The sequence below is a fragment of a genome, unplaced genomic scaffold (genome assembly GCF_019419815.1).
Source record: "Pyrus x bretschneideri cultivar Hongxiangsu unplaced genomic scaffold, Pyrus_bretschneideri_v1 Contig2, whole genome shotgun sequence".
Lineage (NCBI taxonomy): Eukaryota > Viridiplantae > Streptophyta > Magnoliopsida > Rosales > Rosaceae > Pyrus > Pyrus x bretschneideri.
In genome coordinates, this window is record NW_025999501.1 from 12333019 (window position 1) to 12358909 (window position 25891).

The 25891-nt window shown below is 37.1% G+C and overlaps 1 protein-coding gene and 1 pseudogene across 1 annotated transcript; one reads left to right on the forward strand and one right to left on the reverse strand.

Moving 5' to 3' along the window:
* The first annotated feature begins 12794 nt into the window (after window positions 1-12794).
* LOC103949460 (sulfoquinovosyl transferase SQD2) lies at window positions 12795-16961 on the forward strand. The gene is given in 12 exon segments (XM_009360581.3): window positions 12795-13374; window positions 14286-14352; window positions 14549-14619; window positions 14746-14863; window positions 14987-15060; window positions 15204-15259; window positions 15344-15427; window positions 15560-15647; window positions 15734-15811; window positions 15966-15978; window positions 15980-16023; window positions 16201-16961. Coding segments are annotated over 12 exon segments (1545 nt in total). The 5' UTR covers window positions 12795-13024; the 3' UTR covers window positions 16703-16961.
* Window positions 16962-20058: 3097 nt separating this feature from the next.
* Window positions 20059-21863, reverse strand: LOC103949459 (annotated as a pseudogene).
* Between the last annotated feature and the right edge of the window lie 4028 nt (window positions 21864-25891).

A 25891-nucleotide genomic window follows, 5' to 3' on the forward strand; every position in this document is an offset into this window, starting at 1 on the left:
TTATTTATTTATTTATTTTTATTTAGAGATATGTTAGGATTACATATAGGTGAGGCTTTGAAAAAAAAAAACAAAATTTGGTTGTGTGAAAATACATTTCTACCCCATATTTCTTATTCAAGTTATGTTTTAATTAGAGGTTAAACTGGTAATTTCATAGAATTGTGGTTGACAATGAGTGTTTTATTAATTAGTAAAGATATATTATTTTATTTTTTCAGCCTTATTAATTAAGTCAGTCTTTCCAACATTTATATGTAGGGAGAGGCAAATTTGGTATTACAAGCGTTTCACCAAATTAGCCCCCTCTCTTTATATATAGAGATTAATCAATATAACACTGTTTGACTTCTATTGTGTAGTGACGGTTTTGGACATGTGGAATAGGAAGCCATTGAATAGGGCTCCCAATCCTAAAGGGACCCTAAAAGATGATATCATCTACATATGTACCAATTTAGTTTGTCGCAAAAAAGAAAAAAAAAAAAAAGAAAACCTTCATATTTGAAATTTTTTCTAGATTTTGCAGGTGAGTAGAAATATGACCTCCATATGCATTATCACTTTTATATATGTTTTTAGTTTGGTTATGTTGGTTTTGCTTTATTTATTTATTTTTATATATAGTTATAGTACTCCATTTATATCCCTTATTAGTACAACCATAGACATATAAATTAGCTTTGTGGCAAGAATTTTTTTTTTTTTTTTTTTTACAAGAGTCCATTTATTGTCTACTGCACAAGAGCTCCTAAAATCTCAGAGCCGACCCTACTTATGTGTAATGCCTCTTTCGTTTATGCTTGCAAATCACAAACTAACAAACGTGCAAAAGTAACTCATTAAAATGATAAAACGAAAAACTTGATGCGCACATATGAAACTGTGATTTGTCTGTAACGATAAAATGACTCTTTTATCTGTGAGAAGTTAGGTATTTGTCTTGATTATGATTAGAGCTAAAGGTGGTTGTATATTATTACCAATCAGCTGGCACTAATAGTTGGTATGATTAGCATGGGAAAATTTTGAATCTTAGATGTTACCGTAGAACATTTTGATGGGATCGAAGAAATAGGTTTTGGTCAAAAGAAAAGAATAAGGAGGTGGTGGAGCCATGAGAGGAAGACAAAGAGTGGAGTGTTGAGGGGAGGGGGCAAGCAAGAGAGACAAGCACTTGGCAATTCTTTTCTCATCAGCAATATATTCTTACTTTTTAGGTGCTCCCTGCGGTGCAGTGCAGTGAAGGCCCTACTTTTTTCCCTCAGTTGTCCATCAGAATCTCGGTGGTGGGGGGGGGGGGGGGGGGTGTGGAGAGAGAGAGAGAGAAGAATCTGTTTTGAATATAAGAGAGGAGGATAGATGTGGGTTTGGCGTGAATATTAGGGCACACTTTATTTGCTCTCCTCTTCTTTTTGACAGAAGAAAATAAATAGACAAAAATTCCTGTGTCGAAGAATCTGTTTGCTGGGAGTGGTTCTTTTTGACTGACTGGTACAAAAGCCAAAAGGCTCATCCCGCTCCCCAATAAATGTGGATTTTGCATATTCAGTCCAGAACTCATTCTCATTGTTTACGACACAAGTAAACATAGAGACTAGGCGCTACTAAAGTTCGTTGGAATGGTGTACTTCTTTTTGATGTAATTAAGTTTAGTAACGCAACGTACTTTCTCTCGACAATTAAGTTTGAATTTAGATTAAATTAATTAAAGCATTCATCATGAAGATGCCTTTTCTTGCTAAATTCTCATTATTTTGTCGCTATTTTTCAGCTCCAATTTGTATTGGATTCTGAGTGTTCCACTATGTTTCCTCGGTAAATTCTTGTATGAAATCAACATTTCAAGTTTGGGTTCAAAGTTTTCTGCTTTGAATCATGACTTGTTGGAATCAATGTATGCCACTTTTTTATATCCAGCCTTGACAGTCATTGCAGTATGGAAGAAAGGAGATTGGTCTGAGGGTCCTCTATTCAAAATATAGACTATTAGATGCTGCTGATGCCCAGGTGGACCACAACTATACTTAGACAGTAGACTTCATCTTTACCACGCCTAAAAAGTTTAACGGGGAATTGTTTGACGATCACATGGTGTTACTAATTAATTTACGTAAATATAGTAATGTGTTTAATCTAATTATTGATGACGAAGTACAAGATTTTGGATAGGGTTCGTTGTGGATTTTCATGATTACTAAGGTGTGCTTAATTACGGAGTTTTGCTCTAATTTGAAAGTTCATAGTTTTGTGCGTGTGGAAGTTTTGATGCTCACTTGAGTTGATTTGGCTTCAAGTTTGGTGTAATATATAACAGGATTGAAATGAACTCAATGTTAAATCATTATTTTTCACACATCCCAAATTACTTCTTCCACATCTTTTAATTTTTTAATATTTTTCTATCAAATGTTAGTGGTGTGTAGAAAATATTAAAAAATTAAAAAAATGTAAGATAAATAATTTAGGGTGTGTGAATATAATTTCTCTTTTTTTTTTTTTCTTGATTCTTCTAAGTTGGTACCTCGACAAGTTCGAGTAGACTGGTAGAATAGATGGACTACATATTATTCAAATTTTTGGTGAACGAAATCATATAATAAGTGCTTTGACAAACCGTGGTGCTTAGTGATCTAGTTTTTGTAGTAGGACTCGGCGACATGCTTTTATTTTCTCTTTTTGTCATAGGAACTAGTTAAGCATGCCCAATGCATTTCATAATAGTTTAAGTGACTGATACCTATATATAAGAATCAGAGACATATTGAGTTTGATATTGACAACACTACTATTACACTAGTATGAGTTCAATAATCTTGAGAGTTAAACTTTAGAACCCATTAGTTTACATGTATCACACTCATGAGTTTAAATATTGGTATCACATTAAAATTTTCTGGCCCATTGCAGGATTGTGATTCCTATATGAGCTCAATATATTGGTATCATGCTCACTTTTTTCAGTCTACCATAAAATGCCTAACTATCATTTCATATAGGTCTTTATGATCTTTCCTCTATTATTTCCAAGGTTTCGCTTCATGCTTGTCACATTCTACTTTTTTTTTTTTTTCTTTCTCCAAGGGTACGTTTGTTGTACCGAACTAGCTAGCTTTGGAAACTAAGCTAGACTGATGTAATGAAGTGTTTGTGTCACATCCCGATCCCGACATACAACCAAGATCAACACGTGACGTCACCACATTCCTGTTTATCTATCATGTCTCGCCTCCGAGACAAGACCACAACACAATCAATGATTTAACTACGCATTCATTTTCTTTTATTTCATGGTGCATCTAACATTAGCGTTACACTACCTACGTATCCTAAGAAGGGATCAAGCCATTCATATATAGTTCACCATTCACTAAACTCAGACATTTATCCGAGTGCGTTCTAACAGGAAGGCATAGCATTCCTCACTCAATTATTGGGACTTGACAAGCATGAATTACTAGATTCAGGACTACATAACAAACCCACATGACAGTCAAGATTTCCATTTCATCCATCTTATAAATCACTATGTTTCAATATAATACCTCAATTTATAGCATGCAACATCTCAAAGAACAACCAACGTAGCACAATATTATTCTCTAGCCACATTGGTCAATGAATCTGATCATAGTAATAACAATCATATCTAACATCATTCCGCAATCACTCCAATGAATCAATCCCAAGAATCAAAGATGCACGATATTAACATTTAACTACATTAATCATCACTAAGATCACATATCAATTCATGAAATTTAATAAAGAAATTCTACATAATTCCTTACCTAGATTCCAAGTAATAACATGATAAATTTAATTTATAAACACAATGTCTATTGTGAGCAATTTCTATTCACTCAAATCTAGGGTCGGACTAACCTTATGGAAATGAGCAAGAGTAGGGATTCTGGACAACTCAACGAAATCCAACTAAAATATGGTCGCCTATCGAAATGTACCAAGTACAACTAATCCTCATTACCCCTAAAATGCATATGGTCCCCCATTGCTGATATACCAAGCAGAATCATAGGCATAATCTAATCGTGCAGGCAGTGATCACCCATTGCGGATATACCAAACATGATCACCCCTAAAATACGTATGGTCCCCTATTACGGATATACCAAGTAGGACCATCTATGTACCACTACTATATGGTGCAGTTAGATCAGCACACAACCTCCTTACTCCCATCTTAACCCCTATAACTTACAACGCAATCGCCTGCACTATCAACTTCTCATGGCCACTAACTAAAATGTCACACAATCATACAAGTTCTACGGAACACTTTTAATAGGATTCTAGGCTCACATTGTCATAATAGTTACCATACATGTCATTCATATTATCAAGAAGATAAATACACATCTATATCACAATAAGGTGTCCCATACACATAAACTGAGGTATATATTACATGGGATAGCTCACTAACCGATATACTCACTAAGCCCTACTTGTTCTCTAATAATACTAATTTTAGTATTCAATAACGAATAAGAACATTTTGATCAAAATCAACCCTAGTAAATCAATCAGGAAGATCCGCCCATCGGATTTCCAATCTGTAAGTTTCTAAGGTCCTCAAATATTACATATATTAATATAATAAAGTTTGGTAACGATCTAACGACGAATCGTCAATTGTTATAATGATGAAATGGCGGCCTCTAACGAAAATATGTTCAAACGACAAGATTTCATCAATTGGATGTCACATATGGATTTGGGGTATCGAATTTAGCCTAGAAAGACAAAGTTGGCCCACTTGCCACTTGTCGCCGCATGCAGCGGTTTCTGACGAATGGAAATTTAATTTTTCAACTAACTCTAAAAATTACCAAATTTTATAAAAATGTAGAGCTCATCAAGCGGAAGAACTTCTATACTTGGGCCGTAGTTGAATTCAAATGGGAAACACCTGAAATTGGCCTCGATCCATTTGAAACCCTAGATTTGGGTGTTCTCGATTCGACCTCAAAACGTACTCCGATGCCTTAACCCAAGAATGGGTCTTGTTCTTGAGATTGAGAGGAGTCTATTGGGGGTAGTGGTCGACGAAGTTGGTTTCAGAAATATTGGATCGCCGCCAAGGAACACCGGCAGCACCGACACTGTTCATAGTGAAACGGGGCCAAATCACGTTAGTTTTTGCGTGAAATTGAAGAAGGGATCGACTAGGTTCAAAGTGAGGATCAACATGACACTAGTCTCATCATCAACGGTGGTTGGAATATGGAGATATGGCCGAGTCGGGTTGGCAGATCGAAGAGGGGGTCCGGTTCCCTCATTTTTCTTCTCCCTTATTTCCCTCATTTCGCCTCCTGATTGGTCATTCTCCTTCCTTTTCTCTCCTACATCTCTATCTTTTCCCCTCTTCCTGCTGCCATCTGGTAGCTTCTAATTTTTATTTATTTATTTTAAACAACTAAAACGTCTCTAACTTTTTTGTTTCAATTCCTATTTGCGAAAGGTTGTTGCCTACGCGCTCATAGGATTGAGCTTTATCCAATTATACTTAGTGTGACAGATTTTTAATGATTACTGACCAAAATTCAAACTTTGTAATTAGTTTAATTAAAATCTAAATTTAATAAAATTTAATATAAATTCCCGAAAATAATATAAAATCTCGTTAATACAAATACATAGTTTACAATAGTGAAATCTAGGAATGGGATTTCACAGTTTGGTGCAATGTCAAACTAAGAAACAGAATAATAACAAATTTTAATACTATGTTATTTAATTTATATTTATTAATATCTCATTATTACCTTCTTCTTTTTATTTTTTATTTATTTTTTCATTTTAGAAACCTCTCCCTTCTTACTTTTCTTCTCCATCCATTTCCCTCTTTTTCTTCCTAATTTTTTTTCCGTCCCTCTTCTTTTTTTTCTCCCATTTCCTTCTTTACCTTCTCGATCTCAAATCAGATTCCAAAGTCTTAAGCTTGCCTTGATTCTCCTGCACCTGAGCTTCCAAGCATGACTTGGCGAATTAGAACTTGAATCAGAATCTAAGTCATCTGGGTATTCATGAGTCGACTTCTCCGGCGTCAATGGGGAAGGTCTGTGATCAGGGAGTCTGGACCGTGTGTATGTGTGATTAAAACGACTATGTGATTGGATGATTGCTGTGCGTTTCAGACGCACAACGATTTTGTGAAAGAAAAAAAAAATGCTTGTTTGTTTCGAATTTTAGGGGTTGGATCTAGTTTTGAAAATGGAACAATTGATAATTTTTTTGCTTTTTTGTTTCAAATTTTGTGGGATTTGGGTTTGAAAATGGTAGATGGAAGAGGGGAAGCGGGGCAAAGTTGGTAGATGGGATTTGGGTTTCAAATTTTGCAAGGAAGAATTAGATAAGAGGGGTGAAATGGGAAAGAGTTGGTCTTAGCAATCCGCTCAATTTCAGGGAGTCTCGCTAAGATCCTCTAGTGAAGGCGCTTAGTCGTGTTTAATCGAGGTGAGTCTCATTAAAGCTTGTCCCGGTGTGTAACTAACACGGGACTATACTATCAGTTTGTCTAGTTCAATCCAATGAATGCTAGTGAGGGTAAACAAACACACCCTAAATATTACAAGGGACAGGGGGATGCTCTATTAAGGATTAAGTTTCATCTAGTCACTTTGACCTCGTCTGGTACACCGTATAATACAACAGATAGGACTAATGATACAAAGTACGGTGTTTGGTATCTGGTTGTATTAAATATCCACCAAATTAAATAATTTGACCCACCTACTTTATACTGTAAACACCCGCTTGCTTTTACCCTCCAAAACCATAGTACAATTTAGTCGAGTGAAATCTCTTGCTCTCTCCTTCCTCTCCAGACGCTTTCTCTACCTCTTGCGCTTACTCTCTAGTTTGATTCCCAGGTTCATCTTCTCAAACGCCTTCTTCTTCTTCTTCGTTTGAATCCCAGTTCATCTTCTCATTCTTCTTCTTCTTTTTCTTCCCAGGTTCCGCCCTTCCCTATGTTCTTCCCTCCTCCTTCTATTTTTGTTGCAATTTTCTTTCAATTGATTGAATCTAGTTATTGTTTTCTCTCTAATTATGCAATTGATTATGTAATTTTGTGTTTTAATTAGAATTTTTGAATTTTAGGGTTAGTTGTTGGGGTTGAATTTTAGATTTGTTGTTGGTGTTAAACTTTCATCCATGTCAATATATTGTTAAGTACTTGGGTTTAACTTAAATGATATATGCCTTGTGACTTTTCTGGTCATTGGCATGTGAGGTTTAAGGCCATGGCTTATGACGCATGCGAGGTTCAAATCCTTAGAGTCTGTTTTCTCAGTAGTGTTTTCGTCGTTCCTAGGAGATTCGTACCCGTTACTGGTCTGGCTTTCAATTCTCCCTATTGTAATGGGTAATGCTCTAGCTGCTGTCACTGAGGTGTCATTTAATGTGCAAGGCCTTTGGGGTACTCGAAACGTAGTTTACAGAACTTCAAGGAAGTAGATGGGTTGAATTTGTATGGTTGGATCAGTATAATTTCGTTCTTCTATATGTTTCCCGCCGCTATTTTCGTTGAAGGGTCTCAATGGGTTCAAGGATATCACAAAGCTCTTGCAGCTGTGGGAAAACCATCCACATTGTATATATGAGTGTTGTTATCAGGAGTGTTTTACCACCTCTATAACCAATAATCTTATCAAGCACTTGACTAAATTAGTCCCTTGACCTTTTCAATTGGGAACACAATGAAGAGAGTGGCGGTAATCGTATCGACCGTGTTGGTGTTCAGAAATCCAGTTAGACCTCTTAATGCTCTTGGATCCGCCATTGCAATTTCAGGGACTTTCTTGTATTTGCAGGCAACAGCTAAAAAGAAAAAGGGAGGTGAAAAGAAGGATTGAATATAATTTTACTTGGTCTACTTTAGGTGTCTTATTTTTTGGCCTAGTAAAATTTGTGATTTTGCTTTGGTTTATTATATAGCTATCAAGTTTTAGTAACGGCTTAGGTTTTGATATCAAGTTTTATTCTACCTGTTCACTTGTTAACTGCTTGTTGGGTGTGAAGTTTTTGTTTGAAATTCGAATGATTTAGTTTTGATGTTTATTTGAGCCTAGAGTGACCTAGGAAGTTGAGTGTAGAATTTTGCCTTTTGGTTAAGCTTACATATTCAGAGAAGGTCATTTTATAGTTAAGTTTTAAATGTGTGTTGTCTGGCTTTATAGTTACACGGCACCTGAGACTATAAAGGTTTGGGGGAACATGGATTACTTGTAAGATAGTAGTTTAGTGTTCTTATATCTCTTTAGCTTCCTTACCCATGTATGCTTGTATACTTTTTGTATCCTACTACTGCGGATGTTTAATCTCCTTTGCATTTTTTTTCTTTAATTAGCCAATGATCATGTCTTTCTGTATCCTTCCTATGTCCTTACTTACATGCATAATGTCATGCTCCAATTACTTAATTTTTTGCTACTATCTAATAATGTTATTTTATATTTTCATTAGACATGGATGAAAGAAAGATTGTGGCATGCTTCATTGTTAAGTTGTGGTACTTGAATATTGTGACTTGGTTGATGATGTGGTTCATGATGAATCATAATTCAGCTAGAAGGCAGAATCAGCAACTTGCGCTTAGAAATTGCACATTTGTTAAGAGAATGGTATGGTCAGCCTATTTAGATAGCATAATAGGATATGATGATGTTCATTGTGTGAACCAAATCAGAATGGATAGAAGAACATTCCATTATTTATGTCAGATGCTCCGTGACCACAGTAGAGTAAAATTGGATGGTGTAGTGACAATGGAAGAACAAGTTTGCATGTTTTTGCATATACTTGCACATTATGTAAAGAATCGTACAATTGGGAGCAGGTTTTGTCAATTGGAGGAGACCATAAGTAGGTATATCAATTCCATTTTACATGGAGTGTTAAGGCTATAAGGTAGAGTTTTGAAAGTGCCAGAACCCATTCCTAATGCCTACCCAGATCCTAAATGGAGTTGGTTTGAAGTATTCTTCATATTTTATAAAAATTACTTCTAAAATTAATGTAATTAAATATATTGAGCTTACTAATGTTAATGATTTTTTTCTAGAATTGTTTGGGGGCATTGGATGGGACTTACATTAATGTTCATGTCCTTGAGCGAGATAAACCAAGATACCGATCAAGGAAGGGAGAGATTGCGACCAATATGTTGGGAGTTTGTAATCTGGACATGAATTTTATATTTGTGTACCCAAGTTAGGAAAGGTCGCCCTTTGATTTTAGAGTACTTCGAGATGCGATAAGTAGACCATCAGGCTTAAAAATTCCCACAGGAAAGACCGAGCAACCGAAGTAGGAGCTGCAACTCCTACTGAGATGATGAATGAGCATGAGCAAATTAATGAAGATGAAGATGAAGCTGAGGTGGAGACTAGTTCTTCATCTATTGCTCAATGTTATAGCAATTCAAGTACCCGAAAAAGGAAGAGGTCAACTGCTAATGATAATGATCTTGCTGTGGCATTTAAAGAAATGCCTTTTGAATTAGTTGATAAGTTTGGTAAAGTTTTACAAGCTGCTTTTGGGAAATGAATGGATCCAAAATCTGAGATTGCTTCAAAATTGTCAAAGATGGATTTGTCTATTATGGATCAAATCAAGGCACTCAATATCCTTTCAAAAAGCCACATAATGAGAGGACATTCTTGTCTTTGAATGGTGCAATGAAAAAATCATTCGTACTCATGTTACTTGGACAAAGTAACCACAATTGACATTGGAAAGCAACAACGATATATTTTTTAAAAGCAGCATGCATATCTTTTGTTAAAAGCTGCAACATGTATATATTTTGGGTACTTGGACAAATTGCTTCTTACTGAAAGCAAAGCAGCAGCATGCATATATTTTGGCTATTTGGACAAACTGTTTCTTACTGAAACCAACTTGCATTTGTTATTTTGTGAACTTAGATATGTGGTTGGATTAATCTATATAACTAACAACTGTAGTTGTGTTTTGTGAACCTTCTTTTATGTTATTGGAAAATATTTTGAATTTGATGTATGGAATTTACTATTTTTCCTTGTTATTTAAAAATTTGTGTGGTTTTCAATATCTATAAATATGAGAAAAGTTCAACAACAAACAAAGATTTGTCAAATTTTTTTTCTTCCCTTTTCTTATCCAGTTCAATACCAAACACATACAGTCATTAGTCTGATACTACACCAAACGTCCTACTACTTTATTCAGTACTATCCAATGACTATTTACCTTATCTGACATAAATAGTTAGCCAAGCTGTCAAATGAGGTCTTTAAGTAGGGCAAGAGTAAGTTACTTTGATATACCAATGATTGAAATCTAATGTAGACTTCTGCGTGCGTAAATACTCTATTGCCTCACTAGTTGCTATTGTTGCATTAAAGAAAGAAAGAAAGAAACGATAATTACAACATTTTTTGTATTCTCATACGTACTTCTCTTTATTTCTAACCATCAAAATTTTAAAAGTATGTAAAAGGAAAAAAATTATGCGTCAAAATTTTAAACGTACGTAAATACTCTATGGGCCTAACTTCCTTCTAATTTGGGCTAATTCTTTTTCTTTTCTTTTTTTTTTCCTCAAAAGTTGGGCCAAATCTTATAAGGAAAGAAATAGAAAGAGCTTCAAAACTTAACCAAAAATACATAAACTACTTTAATTAATGGTTAGAACAAAACTTAATAAACCAGCCGATCACATGTTGCAACGCCACCCCCCCTTCCCCCCAAAAAAAAAATCTGGCCCTGCATGCGGTCTACACGTTGCAAGGCCAGTTGTGTTTAAAAAATTTAGGGACTTATTCCGTTAGACTACATACATTTGTGATTAGACCTGTATCTAAACTACTTTAATTAATGGTTAGAACAAAACTTAATATCAAACCAGCCGATGACATGTTGCAAGTGTAGGCATTGCCCTGGAGGGCTTCGTCCCGCAGTTGACGGGGAACTCTCAACTGAAGAATGAGGAGTGACGCAGTATGTTTTGTCTTTATTGAAGTGCTAATGGTCGCACGTACTTTACGTCACCTATTCGTGTGCATATCTGATTACGTACAAAATTTATTTTTTAATCATATCTAATTACATAATTAAACAACTTCAAGTTCGTCATAATAACTAAACCACTAATTATAATAAAAAGGCCAATACTGCTTGTATCGATATGTTAGATTGGTTGTACATTATTTGAGTGTGACCACATGATATATGGACTAACAATAAAAGGGGATATTCAAACGAATGTGGTATGATCCTTTGAGATATTTTAAGACTTCCACATATTTCACATTGATTAATATAAAATTGCTAGATCACCTTAACGAAGTTCAAATGTTCATGCTTAGGCAATCCGATGTTGTATATGTCAGTATCGTTTGCTTGCGCATGAATACTGGTGCACGTTTTTTTTCATTTGATTTTAGACGCTGGTTTTATTTTTGTTGCTTAAAGTATTCGATATGATTGCTTTAAAAGAGATATATATTTCACATGCTTAAAAATTAATAATTGAGCAAAATGGGCAGCCCTGGAAAATGAATAATTGAAGCAAAAGATAGTACGGAAAGACAGATAGAGCACCTACCAAACTGTCATGTAAATGCCAGATGTAGAAAAAGTATGAGAAGAACAAGTGCACGTTGAATAATTGGGATTTTGTCTCCAAACATTGGAGTGTAAATTCAATTTCTTCACCAAATTATCAAAAGTTAAAAATCAGTGAATTCAATGATTGGTAAAACTATTGGCGGGGCCCTTTTGTTTGGCGTGAAATAAGATTTTTTTTACAAATTTTTGTGTCCAGAACCTGCATACTGTATCACTCAATTTCAATTCTATGATTTTTATTAATTTGTTTCATTAACCTTCCTCACCTAATTTCAAAATTCGAGTTTCTCTCTCAACGGCCTAGATCTCTCGATCTCCGAACTGCGAACACAAAGATCCACATTCTTTCGTTGTGATGCTAAGACAAGGATTTGTGGGATGGAGGCCGTGTGTTACTCTATTGCCCACATGTCAATTTCCGAATAAAGGTGAAATCCAAGCTATGTTTTTAATAGTTTGACTGTAATTCAAATTGGATGAGGATCCCATCTGGATCCAAATGGTGGGATACTAGGGATCCTCACATTATAACCGTTCATCGTACATCGTACGATCAGTTTTTGTCAGGTACTATTTATATTTAATTTTAAATAATAAAAATTAAATAATTTCTGACCGTACAACATACAATGAACGACTAGAATGTAAGTATTCGTAAGATCTCCACCATTTAGATCCGGATGGGATCCTCGTCCATTCAAATTAAATAATCTAAAAGTGAAAATTAGAAATTATCTGATCAAGTGATTGTCAAATAGTACCACAAACAAATATTGTACATTTGTTTTAATTACTCCACATCATATCTTCTTTTCTTGTCAACTAGGAGAAGGTAAACAATACACCCACTTTTTAGTTGCCCCTTTTTACTTGTTAGCCTTCCATCTTGTCTTAATTTATTAAAAAGTTACCCTTTGGAATAATTCGCTCCGTTCAAGTAAACAACTCTCTGCCAGTCAGCTGTTGATCATTAAACAAAATTTGTTTAAGTTAGTTATTCAGTTTGTATGGACAACTTCTGCAGTAATTGTCAAAAAAATAAAATTTGAAATGCATTAAATGTTGAGAATTTTCCACCCGAGCGTGTAACATCTTTCCCTCGTTTTGTTGGCTTGTTGAATGGTGAAGAAGAAAGATTCAACTCAAGTTCTCAAACATCTCGAACCAATAAGGAATAGAGGACGCATATGCTAGGAGAGCTTCCGTTTGACTTCACCTTCCAACGAATATCCTTTCCAAATAATTCATCCAATCTCCACATGCAACCCAAACTCTTGTGATATTCCCTTAAATCCCAATCGAATATTTCCCACAAATTTTCTAAACAATAAACCCTCTTCCACTCCAACAACTACTTGCTTATATTACGATTTACAGTACACTCATCATGGTGGCCTCCTTTCCTGCTTCTCTCTGTCTAAATTCCTCTCTCTCCCCTCCTCCCTTTTCTGCAACCAATACCCAACTATCCTTCTCCTCGCCCTTTCCTCCTCTCAGATTCCCAGCCTGCCGATCCTCACGAACAAAACCCAGTAGCCTTTGCGGTAAAGGTGTTCGATTGTGTTGCTCTGAGAGACCAAAAAGTAGAAAACTTGAGCTTAAAGCCAGCGACATGACTATTGCAGAGGTCGGGCAAGAGGAAAAGGAAGAGGAAGAGGGTCCTCCTCCATATGCTGAGTCGGAGATTAACTCGAGACCTCGTCGCATTGCTCTCTTCGTCGAGCCTTCTCCCTTTGCGTGAGTCTCTCTCTCTCTCTGTCCCTACTGTTTTGCTACTTTGATTTAGCTTCACTAAATTTTCAATTTTGAGATTACCCATGTTGTCAAAATGCTTTCTTTTGCTCTCTTTAATTGTGGCTGTTTAAATTTTTAAGGCATAATTAAGTGAAGTTTATGCATTTAGGTGCTGCCATTGGCAGTAGCTTTGCGTCTAATCTGGTTTTTTAGATTTAACTAACATTGTGTTAGGTGAATTGTCTATGACAGACGTCCTGCATCGAGAATTTCTGTTGGTTGTAAACTTTAACTATAAGGCAATTGTGGTTCCTTTAAAGGTTGTACATCAGCTAATCGTTAACTTTAGCTAAAATTTGGTTGTTTTAGTTTCAGTTTACGTCAAATTTAGTGTTAAAATATGACTTGTGCTACTGTTTTAGCTGGTAGATTTAGTGGCTCTTTCCGTCTGCCAGCTGCTGTCCGGCTTGCTGGTTTGTCCATTCTTGCATGTCATGGGCGTCTGTTGGGATCATTGTTTGATGAGTTATTGGCTAGTTTTGTCTATTAGCTATTAAGTGTTCTTTCTATTCGGATCAGTGTACTGCATTCAAGTTAGTCTTTGTTGCAGTACAGGAGTATAACACATTAGGAACGTAATTTGAGCTTTGGTTATTTGTAATTTCTAGCTCTTTTAAATATTCAGCTGATATGAACGACCAAGGGTTGCCTATTGAAAGTGTTGTTTTTTCTATTTATCCTTAGAAACGTAAATTAAAATAATGTATTGCATTCAAGTAAGTCTTTGTTGTAGTACAGGTGTATAACACATTAGAAACGTAATTTGAGCTTTGGTTATTTGTAATTTCTACTCTGTTAAATTTTCAGCTGGTTATTTGCCTATTGAAAGTGCTGTTTTTCTGTTTATCCCACAGATATGTGTCAGGTTATAAAAATCGGTTCCAGAATTTCATTCGATACTTGCGTGAAATGGGGGATGAGGTAAATTCTTTATATCTCCACGCTTTTGTATTGTATTGTGTATGGATATCCTTATTCGAACCTGCATTAGTGAGAATCAAAGTCCTGCTAAATTGGCATTTACATGCCTATTTAAACTTCGAGGCAGTGAAATTCTTTAAATTTCTAATGTCTTCACACGAGGTCTGACATATTTTCTTGCTGATACGTGGTACAGGTGATGGTTGTGACAACCCATGAAGGAGTTCCTGATGAATTTTATGGAGCAAAGTTGATTGGATCCCGAAGGTAAGCTATATAGTGATCTAATTTCTATTGTTTGGTGCAAAAAGGATACGAAACAAAAAGCATACAGAACATTACTTTTCCTAATATCTCTCCCATTGGTTTGCTCTTTTTTGTATTATTTCTCAGTTTTCCCTGCCCCTGGTATCAAAAGGTGCCCCTTTCCCTTGCACTTAGTCCTAGAATAATTTCGGAGGTTGCTCAGTTCAAGCCTGACATTATACATGCATCCTCGCCTGGAATTATGGCAAGTATTCAAATCGTTCTTATTCTTTTCGTTGTAGGTGGTAGATTGACTCTGTATATATAGATAAACTAGAGTAATAACAAATAATTGAAAAGATAGCTGACGCGGAACACTATTTTTCAGGTTTTCGGCGCCCTCATTATCGCTAAGTTGTTATGTGTCCCTATAGTGATGTCGTATCACACTCATGTGCCAGTGTGAGTTTAATTCTTTATATTATTGAAGTTTGTCAGATATCATTTTATATTTTGAAAATTCAAATTCATTTAATTACTTATGAAGAAAGTAATGTATGTTTATGAGTGCTTAGGACTGAGCCTTGGTCTCTTTTGTTATGCAGATATATCCCGAGATACACCTTCAGTTGGCTGGTGAAACCCATGTGGTTGGTCATAAGTATGTAACCCTAACTGTATACTGGCCTCATATAGTGATATGGATACCAGAGCATATAATTACGATTGTTGTTTTCGTTATCAGAGTTTCTGCACAGAGCTGCTGATCTCACACTAGTGCCATCAGCTGCAATCAGTAAGGATCTCCTAGAAGCTGGGGTGGCTGCAGGTGATTATAGTGAACGTGTTTGATGTCTCAATCCCAGATTTACTTTTCGGAAAATTTGGACTGATTAGAAAGGAAAAAAAAACGTGTCCATTCAGCACAATTGTAAACTAATCTTTAATTGCTTATTTGCAGCTAATACAATCCGTCTTTGGAATAAAGGTGTTGATTCGGAAAGCTTCCATCCCCGCTTCCGTTCTCATGAAATGCGTATAAGACTGAGGTAGTGCCTCTATTAGTCAATTTATCTCTCTCACTTTCCCATTGGGTTGGAAACTTTTTTTAATTCGTGTATGTTGTTGTGAACAGCAATGGTGAACCTGAGAAACCTTTAATTGTTCATGTTGGAAGACTTGGAGTGGAGAAGAGTTTGGATTTTCTGAAAAGGTAGCGTGCTTCTCTCTTACAAATAACATATTTAAAATTTAAACGTGGATGTTGTTATATCTTGTGGTAGATCTCCTCTCTAATCTGTACCTTGATTTTATAAAAATATTTACAATTTGCAGCCTTTAACTTATGAACCATTTGGATTTAACAGTGTCATGGATCAGGCTTCCTGGAGCACGAATTGCTTTCATTGGAGATGGACCATACAGGTATTACTCTGGTACTTAATGAACTTTTAGAATTCTAGGTAGTAATCTACGTCTACAGAAAAGCTTGTGAAAAATTGATGCAGCAGCTTGTTATTGGAAATGCCGGAAAAAACATGTTCCCTTCTCAACATAAAAAGCACTTGTACTCATTCAATTGTATGGCTTTTATTTTTGCAGGGAGGATCTGGAAAAACTGTTTGATGGCATGCCTGCAGTATTTACAGGAATGTTAGGAGGTGAAGAGCTCTCGCAGGCATATGCCAGTGGCGACGTTTTTGTGATGCCTTCAGAATCAGAGACACTTGGGCTTGTTGTATTGGAGGCTATGTCTTCAGGTATCCCTGTGGTGGGAGCTCGAGCTGGTGGAATCCCAGATATAATTCCCGCAGATCAGGAGGGGAAAACTGGCTTTCTCTACGATTATAATGACCTTGATGACTGCTTAAGTAAGTTGCAGCCCCTGCTGGAGAACAAGGACTTAAGGGAAACAATTGGCAAGGCAGCACGTGAGGAAATGGAGAAATACGATTGGAAAGCAGCCACGCGAGTAATTCGAAATGAGCAATACAATGCTGCCATTTGGTTCTGGAGGAAGAAGAGAGCGCAATTTCTTAGACCTCTGCAGTGGTTTATGAAGCGCATTTTTCCTCCAACCACACCAGCAATCAAGTACAGATGATTTTGGGTCCTACTGCTTTCAGCACAGGTAACTAGTTATTTGTAAACTTGCTTTGCGCTTCAAAAGAAGTTATTGTTGGATTATACTTGGGATAATTGTAGATTATTTGTTTGTAAATATTGAACGGTAGACAATGTCAGTTACGTCGTTCTCTTGCTCATTTTTATGTTCACGAAACTGCATTTGTACCCATCATTGCCACATCTTACCATGAAATTTGTAATGAGAGATCTGTGTGCATGTTTTGTGCATTGTGCAAGTTCCTTGTGCGTTCTTTTAACGCGGTAACTTTTAGTCAGATGTCAGCTGAGAGTAAGTTCAAGTGTAGGGTCACTGATTCCATGCATTTCACATGCACATCATCTCCTTCACTCATAGATCAGGTACCTGAGGACCAGTTGCAGTAAGTATAGGGAAGGAATAGCTCTGGTGTTCATTAACTAGTTCACATGCATTCGAATGAGTAGGTCTAACTGAAAGTGGTAACACATTTTCATGTACATGGTGGTCTATACGCAGCAGGCCATGGATCACAACATCGAAAATCATCCCGGTGTATCCCCTGGATCAGAGAGAGACTTCCCTGTCCCGGTTTCCCTATTTCCAGTCTCTATCCTCAATAGGATGGGGACAAGAAAACCAGGGCCAGAAAGTATTTTTCTCCATGCCAAGCTTGTCACATATAACATATGGGATTGGATTTAGACGTCTGTTACGGTCTTGTTGAATAATGTAAAAGTTGCGCACTAGAGACTTGACGCGATAAAGTAAACTACATGCCTATCATGATAAAACCTCACATCTACTTTGTTGTGCATTGTATCAGAACATGTACTTTTTTAGACAAACCGAACCACAATCATCTCAATTTTCTGGTTAGAGTCAAACCATTAATCTTATCTAATTCTAAGCCATTTCCTCTCACCCCGTCCTCACAACTCGAGCTAATTAGGTTAATTTAGGTCATGTGTACAATGTAAGACTAAGAGTTGGGTTTGGACAGGAAGTTTGATACATCTCACAACAAATTTCGTGGTTAATTTGCGAAACACCAAACCAATACTTGTCAAAAGTGTAAAAAGAGAGGAGAATCTATCTAACGTGCACTTTGGATGGTTGGGACCAACTTGCGGAACACATGCACAGACACCTGTTGCACTGCTTCTCAGTAGTGGTGGTGCCTGCTGCCTGCTGCCTGCTGCCTGCTGCCCCATGAAAAGAAGTTTTGGCAGTTGGGATAAATGGTCGAGGTCTATATCTTTCTCAGACGCGGTTCGGTTTGGGGACCATTGGGGATACTATTGTCTCCTTTACTGACGAAAATAACTTGCATGGAACGGATTCATCGTCACATGAAGTTTGAATTCAATAATACGTTATTATGTGTAAGCTTATCTCCAGATATCATTGCATTCTTGAATCTGAATTTCACGTGGTAGTAAACTTATTCTTTTGTCATCGAATGCAAAGGCATTGTTCTATCTACTATCCATGGGACAACTTCATTCGGGAAAAACCAGAATTTTTTGGAAAGCGATATGAATTTGTTTATCAGATGAAAAGTTCTTAATGGGTGCTTGCTCAAAATTGTGTTTATAAAAAGTGAATCAATGATCTTTTACAAAGAAAATGTTGAGATACATAATTATAAAAGGAGAATCAATGATTTTGATTAGACAATTCAACAAGAAATTTTTTTTTATTATAGAAATGTGGACAGAGAGAGAAGTGGAAAATAAAATTGCAGAAAAGATTTTGATTAGACAATTCAACTGGAAAAAAAATTTACAGAAATTTGGGGGGAGAGAGAGAGAGAGAGAGAGAGAGAGAGAGAGAGAGAGAGAGAGAGGTGAAAATAAAATTACTTCTGTAATTTTGATTAGACAATAAAAATTGCATATATTATCAATATAAAAAATTACAACTGAAGAAAAAAGTAAGAATTTTGAGAGAGAGAGAGAGAGAGAGAGAGAAGTGGAAGGCAATTCAAGAAACGTGGACAAAGCATCGCTTGATAAAATCGTATCCATGGTAGTTTCATAAATTGCGAAAATTACTTTTGAATTTGGAAGTTTGCTCGGCAATTGGGATGCGGCTCTACAATTTCCCCTCCATGTCTGAAGGTTGCAAAACATCAAAAAGTAGGGGTGTTTGTGTCTATTCAAATAAACATTTTGTTATATTTGAAAGCTTTTATAAAAATTGATATTTTTGAAATTAAGAGTCAAATTTTGGCTATTAATTATAAATACTTTTGAATTTCTCTGTTTTGACTTGTATTTACATAGAAAGGAAAATGAGTAAATTGTAAGACCATCATTTGAAAAATTTTATGTTCATTTTATCTCAATCCAAAGCCAATTAGCTCTAGGTTGGGATTTTTTTTTTTCTTCCAAAGAGTAGATATCATTAAATTCGAATTGAAATGTTTACATTAGATGCTAGAACATTAAATAATCATTCTGGCTCAAAACAATCCCATACATGCACACCCCCCACACTCATGAAAAAAGCTGCCACCTGACGTGCGACCCCATTACAGACACGAGAAGTGAAAAGAAATTCAACTGATCGTAATTGTTGCTTTAACGGTAGAATATCCCACACAATACTATCAATGATGGCCTCATTTTGTAATGCACCATTCAATATATCCACCTAGTTTTTTGAATCAAATTCCACTTGGACCATGTCAAACCCCCTCTCCACACATGCCAACAACGTCTCCCTCATTGCCTCAGCCTCAGCCATTAAACTCAACTAGCACAGTACACTGCCCGCCCCTCCATCAGCTTTAAAAATCCCAGCAAAATCTCTTGCTACGCATCCAAAACCCCTCGTTCCAGTTCGAGAACACCAGGCACCATCACAATTGACATTGATTGTCCCAAATGGTGGTTTAGACCAGCTAACCTCATCGCCTCTAACTTGCAGATCCTGTCGACATGCCTTTTGTCCTCCCTCCCCCGCATCCACTTCAATATCACTCCAATGTCTCAAAAGTTCCACCGCCTCCCTTAGGTCCACTGCAATCTTATAAAAAACCATCCTATTTTGACACTTCCAAATTCGCCAAAGGTTGGATTGGTTCTTTTCTGTATTGAATTGTTAAAACTTCAATAAATACAGTCGAAATGGATATTTGATTAACAGAACTCAAATAAAAAAAATGAGTCACCTGTTAGAATTTTGCTAATATAAGTCACCTGTTAGGATTTTACTTTCGCAAATACTCAGTTTCGCTTTTTTTTTTTTTTTTTTTTTTGTCAAATAATTGGTGTGTGTGTGTGTGTATATATATTTCAGATTGTGATTTGGATACAGGGAGATGGGACTCCTACAAAATTCACAAAAAATAGAGGCTTTTAATGGATTATTATCATATTAAGAAATTCCGCAATTTCGTCACATGCATAATTCTTTTAGCGGATGAAATATAATATAATAATTCCCCTACTATAGTACAGACATACACTCCCACACACTACACTAGAAGCCAAAACGTCGCTGTTTTGACGTCTCATCGCAACCGTCCAAATCAATCTCACCACAGCGATTGACTAAGTTTTGACCAATTCCTAAATCCCACGAGCCAGCCACCATAACGGATTAACCGTAATTTGAAACATTAACGGCGGGTCCCACCCACAGTGCGGGTTTGAGCGCCTACAACCCGGCTCAGTCTACAACCGATACGTATTGCATGAACTCCGCATCGGACAGCAGCCCGGCCATCGTCTCGGGAGCCAGAACCACCTCCAAATCAACGCTGCCGCTGCCTTCCCTCCCTGGAAAAGCCGATATCTTGCCATCGAATTTGTTGGCCGCGCCGCTCCTCACGGCGAGGGGTTTGCCCCACCCGAAATCGTTGTTGTACATCGGGAATCGCGGCGAGCTGCCCATCGTAATCATCGCGCCGTCGAAGTTCCCCAGGGGGAACAGCCTCGGCGCGCTCTCCCAATCCTCTACGCCGCGGCGCACGGTGGCGTCGTCGTGCGCAACCACGTTGTTGTGGAGGAGATTGGCACCCCAGCGCAGATCCCGGGACAGCAGCTCGCCGACGGTGGCGACGGTCGGGATGCTCTGTATCGCGTTACCAAAGTAGTAGCGAGTCCATCTTCGGCTGGAGGCGGTGGCGGCAGTTCACAGCCATTCGGAACGTCGTCGTTTTGGAATCAGGTAGGTTCCTGGCACGCGTCACGGAACGCCAGAGCTGCGCGCTCAAAGATTGAAACGACGAAATCTCCGCCGTTTTCGCGCCGTTATATAGGTGGACGATATTCCAGCTGTCATTTAGCTGCTTCCCGAGAATCTCAGCCGTTTCAGAAAGGCCGTTATCGTTAGAGTTACCGTTACCATTACTGTTACTGTTATGCGTTGTTTTGAACAGATGAGTGTTATTTGCTCTGTTTTTCAGTTTGAGAATTGATTCTCTGGTGAAATGGAAGATTCTCTCACGCAGCGGATCGTTGCCGGAGAAGGTGACCTTAGGGCCGCCTTCTGGGAAATGGAGCACCGCCGGTGAGTTGAAGACGGTGTCGCGGGAAAAATCAGGAGATTTTGAGATTTTCCTGGCGCCTCGGTTAATCTCGGCGAAGGTGTTGAAGAAGTGCCAGAAGGATGTGCCGTCAACGACAGAGTGGTTGACCGTACATCCGATGAACATGGCGTCGGTGAGCTCGGTGACTTGTACGGCGGCTAGAGGTCTGAAGTGGCCGGAGTAGCTCAAAGTCCTTTCATACGCGAAGAACTCCCTGAAGCAATGTGGAACGTCGGCGTTGGGCTGCAGGACGGCGTCCAGAGAGAGGTTCTTGGCTTTGGCGTGCACGAAACGGACGCCGGCGTCATTACAGACAATGTGGACGTGACCGTCAGCGTCCGTCTCGAATCGACCGGCCAGGGCAGGGAAGTGGGAGAGGGCGAGGGAGAGGGAGTGTTTGAGGGAGGGGAGGAGGTCGGCGACGGAGAAGGGCGGGGAGTCGAGGAGGACGCCCTTCTGGATGTAGTGGCACGAGAGCATGGGAAGATCAGAGACGGAGAGCTTGAGAGATTTGACGGCGGATTTCTGGTCGGGGTAAATTGTGCATTGCGAAATTACGGAAACGGAGGAATCGGAGCAAGGCATGGTGAAATGGTGCGTTTCGAGGAGGTGTAGATTGAGAAATCCAGGGGTATGAAATTGTGAGTTGTGGAGGGAGTTGGGAGGGGGGTATATATAGTGGTGGGGAGGGGGTCGGGTTGGATGCATGAACTTGCGTCCTACTTTCTTGTTGGAGAAATTTAATAGCAAAAGGACGGGGGCCAGGAAATGATATGACGACGTGTTAAGAAATACCGCCACATATATCACTTTACAAGTGAAGAAGCATTTAAAAAAAATATATTTCACTAGTAATGTAATAACATATATCATACGAAAAGGTCAAATATATAGTGAAGGTAAAAATTAAAAACTAAGACAGGTAAGTACCTTAAAAAAAAAAAAAAACCTATTTGCCAAACGGAAAGGTCAAAAAAATGAAACAAACTTTTTTGGAATAAGACTAACCAAAAGGTCAAAAATAATTTATTTATATTTTTACTTTTGTGAGTTAAGCCAATTGATCATTACATTATAGCTATCATTTATTCAAGTTCGAATTGCACTTATTGTAGATTATATCATTATAGTAATTTAAAAGAATGTTTGTCAATTTTCTCTTGAACATGTAAGACTTGTTAACTTTAATTTTACCGAATTATCTCCTGAATTTTATAATTTATTAATTCTCTTCTGACCATAGATTTTGAATTTTTTCATCCAATTTTCTAATCATTTTGTCACATGGCAAATGTTTGAGGTAAAACAATTTTATCCTTAATGTGGACAACATATTGATTTTTTCTTCTTCTCATTCTCTTCTAGTAGTTGAACATTCTCTTCTAGTAGTTGACTCTGGACACTTTCTATTTGAATTAGTCATGAGAGTCCAATTAGCAGCTGCAAAGTATTGGCTTTGCACTCAATTTACCAAAACAAAATTATCTTTTGTCCTTGTACAATTGTCATGTGTTGTTCGCATGTAAGATGGATGGAAAATTTCAAAATCTAACACGTGGAGGTTGGGGAGGGAAGGGGGATTGGTTATATACAAAAGTTCAAGGGAATAATCGGCTAAAATTAGAATTTAAAAAAAAAATTGCAACTATATACAAGTTCAAGAAGCAAATCGACAAATAAGTCAATTTAAATATTATCCTATATGAGTAATTTACTTATATTTTAGCATGCTTATATAAAATCCCCAATTATTTAATCATGCTTGTATCAGATCACCAATTTTAGTGATGCTTATATCGGATCACCTATTATTTAATCATTACTCATAAGCTGCATGGATTTTCATTGATATTTCGTCACAATATGGGTAATGTAGAGAGAGACATGTGCCAAGATCCTTGGGAATTAGGGATAGAGGTGTGCTATCCACACACTCATTTTTACTTCTTGCATACCTCTTGTTAAATTCTGTCTGTTGATCTTTTTCATTTCATCCGATCTGACGGCCAAAAATTAAAAGGATGTGTGAAAAGTAAGAAGAGATGTGTGGATATCACATTCTTTACGAATATTCACGCCTAGATAAAAAAAATGAATATAATGGTGTGTGCATTTTTATGCAGATCTTCTGCCTCATTGAATTCCGAGCAAGAAAAGTTAATGTTTTGTTTAGTTCTAAGAGTCATGCTTGGGTCAGTCCTACCTTTAATCCTTCGTATTTGTGGATAAGGTTGGGCAAGAGTTTGATATTTTTTTTGGTTTGGTTTAGGATCTAATTGGTAAGTTCAAATCGACTATGTTGGTAATGATTTGGACACACTGTTGCCAATGTGATCGTTTTAGGTTCGTTTGGCATATAAGATTCTCGATTTGGGTTTGTTTTGGTTTCCATTTGTATTTTTCCTTGCGTAAAGAGTTTCGAGACCACATTTTAAAACCATCTTACACTAATTCTCATCGTTGAACTAACTATACTAATTTTTGAGTAATGCTAAGGAGATTATATTTTAAAATTACATTGGTGTATCATGTCATGTGAAAAGCGTTAGATACACCCCAACATCTAATATGATAAATTCATTAATTGACGTAGTATAACGTCACTTACCACGTCGGATAGTACACCATTGTGGTTTAAATATGTGATCTTCTTGACATTTTCTTTGACTTTTTGTTGCTTTGGGGTTCATTCCACAATCATTTTCTAATTACTTTCTTATTGTTTTAAAAAATTAGTAGGTTAAAACTTTTTATTCTTAACCAAGGCCTTCGATTCAGGTTAGAACATGGATATAAAATACAAAATAAAGAATCAATAATTGTCATTCCAAATCGAAATGTAGGTTTTGGATTTATTTCCGGCACGATTGCCCACAACTATGTATAAACCCACGTTGCATGTCGCCCATGTCGCTAGCAAACATCCTTTTAGTAGTTAATAGTCGCAAATCTAAAATCTCTTCAGAAACTTGTGGAGAGGATGAAACGAGGAGATATATATCCTTCCATCTTGATTCTAAAAGCATAACAGACACACTGATAAGAACTATATTTCTGCTAGGTATATAGTTTAAACACACCAGATTGATGTTCATGATTATGTACCTCGAATTGTTGGACAAGTAGGAAATTGAGAGTATTAATTTCCAACGATAAATGTAATAGTCGGGCGAGTTAAGTTGGCATTTGTGGCTCTCTTTATTCGGCCGCCACTCTTGTTACGCATAAATCCACGCTGTAGAATAAAAAATAATCTGAAAGATTCTAGAGTTAACATGTGGACTTTCATCTACTACTAACAAGAATGTTTTTATTAAATTGGTGAGACTCACATTTATTCCACACACAGTTCAACCTTCTTGAAGACTTGAGCTGCTAACTACAACTTCCCCAAACTCTGCTTTCCTAATTGAAGACCAACTCCATAAAGCAAGGAATCACAATCATATCCAATCAAAAACACTACGACATAATCCATGATATTATTTAATTAATAATATCTTCGGGATAATTCTTTCCTCCATTTTAGGGGATGCATGACACACCTTGGCCAACTGGATGACGACAAATGGCATGAAAAACCTACACATGTGGCCGACCCTATGCTCCTATAAATACCTCATTCTACACCAAATTCTAGTAAGCCACATGTGTGTCTATTGCAATTAAAAAAACAATAAGCTTTCGTGTTTGATCAAAGGTATTCTCATGGGTACATGGTTTTGGTCTTTGATCAAAGATGATTAATTGTTTTGTAGGTACAAATTCGTTAAGACTGAAGTTGCCGTAATTTTGATCTGGCATACATAATTACCATCTCACCACAGCTAGGGTTTAGATAATTTGGTTTATATTCACTTACCCAAACTTTTCAGTACATCAAAGCACTAATATTACATTTCGCACGTGCTAAACCATTTTTGCTGCTTCTGGGAAACCCAGTTTTGTCATCTAATTACAATTAGGTGAGTTTATGAGTAGGCGCTCTTTCTTTTCTAAGCACTAACGAGTGCCGCCCATTTCGTTTGACCTAATTGAATGTAATCTCTCGTGTTATAAACGTGGATAAATATATTATAGTGTATAATTACTCAATTTGCGTTCAATAATTTGTCACTCAACAATCTTTGTTTTGTTTTGTTCTGTTTTGGAAATTTAACTACTTTCTATACCCTGAAAACAAGAAGACAAAAGAAAAGCGCAAGTACCACCACTGCTACAAAAACCATTGCTTTACGAATCATATAAACATGTGTAAAACTCAATAAAAATTTTGAATCATTGATTTACTCCATTGAAATTTAAAAGGAAAGTATTCTCTACCTAGGAATGGAAAATTCGAGTTCAAACTTTTTCATCAAGTTTTTGGCTTAGTGGGGCCATTCTTTCTGATATTAAAAGAGATTAAGCACTATGTTGTACTAAGGATGATCGAGAGCTACAGTTGACCTTTCCCGATGTGTTTTTTCCCGGTCTCTACTCCGGCATCTTGCTGTGAGTCTTCAAATTTGGATCATTCATGGATTTCGTGCCCGGTGTGTTAGACAAATAAGGAATATGGTTGGAGTCCTTGTGTAATTGTATATAATATTATTCACTAGCCGTCCTACAGTCGTCAAGCCGTCCTACAGCCGTCCTACCTTGTCTTA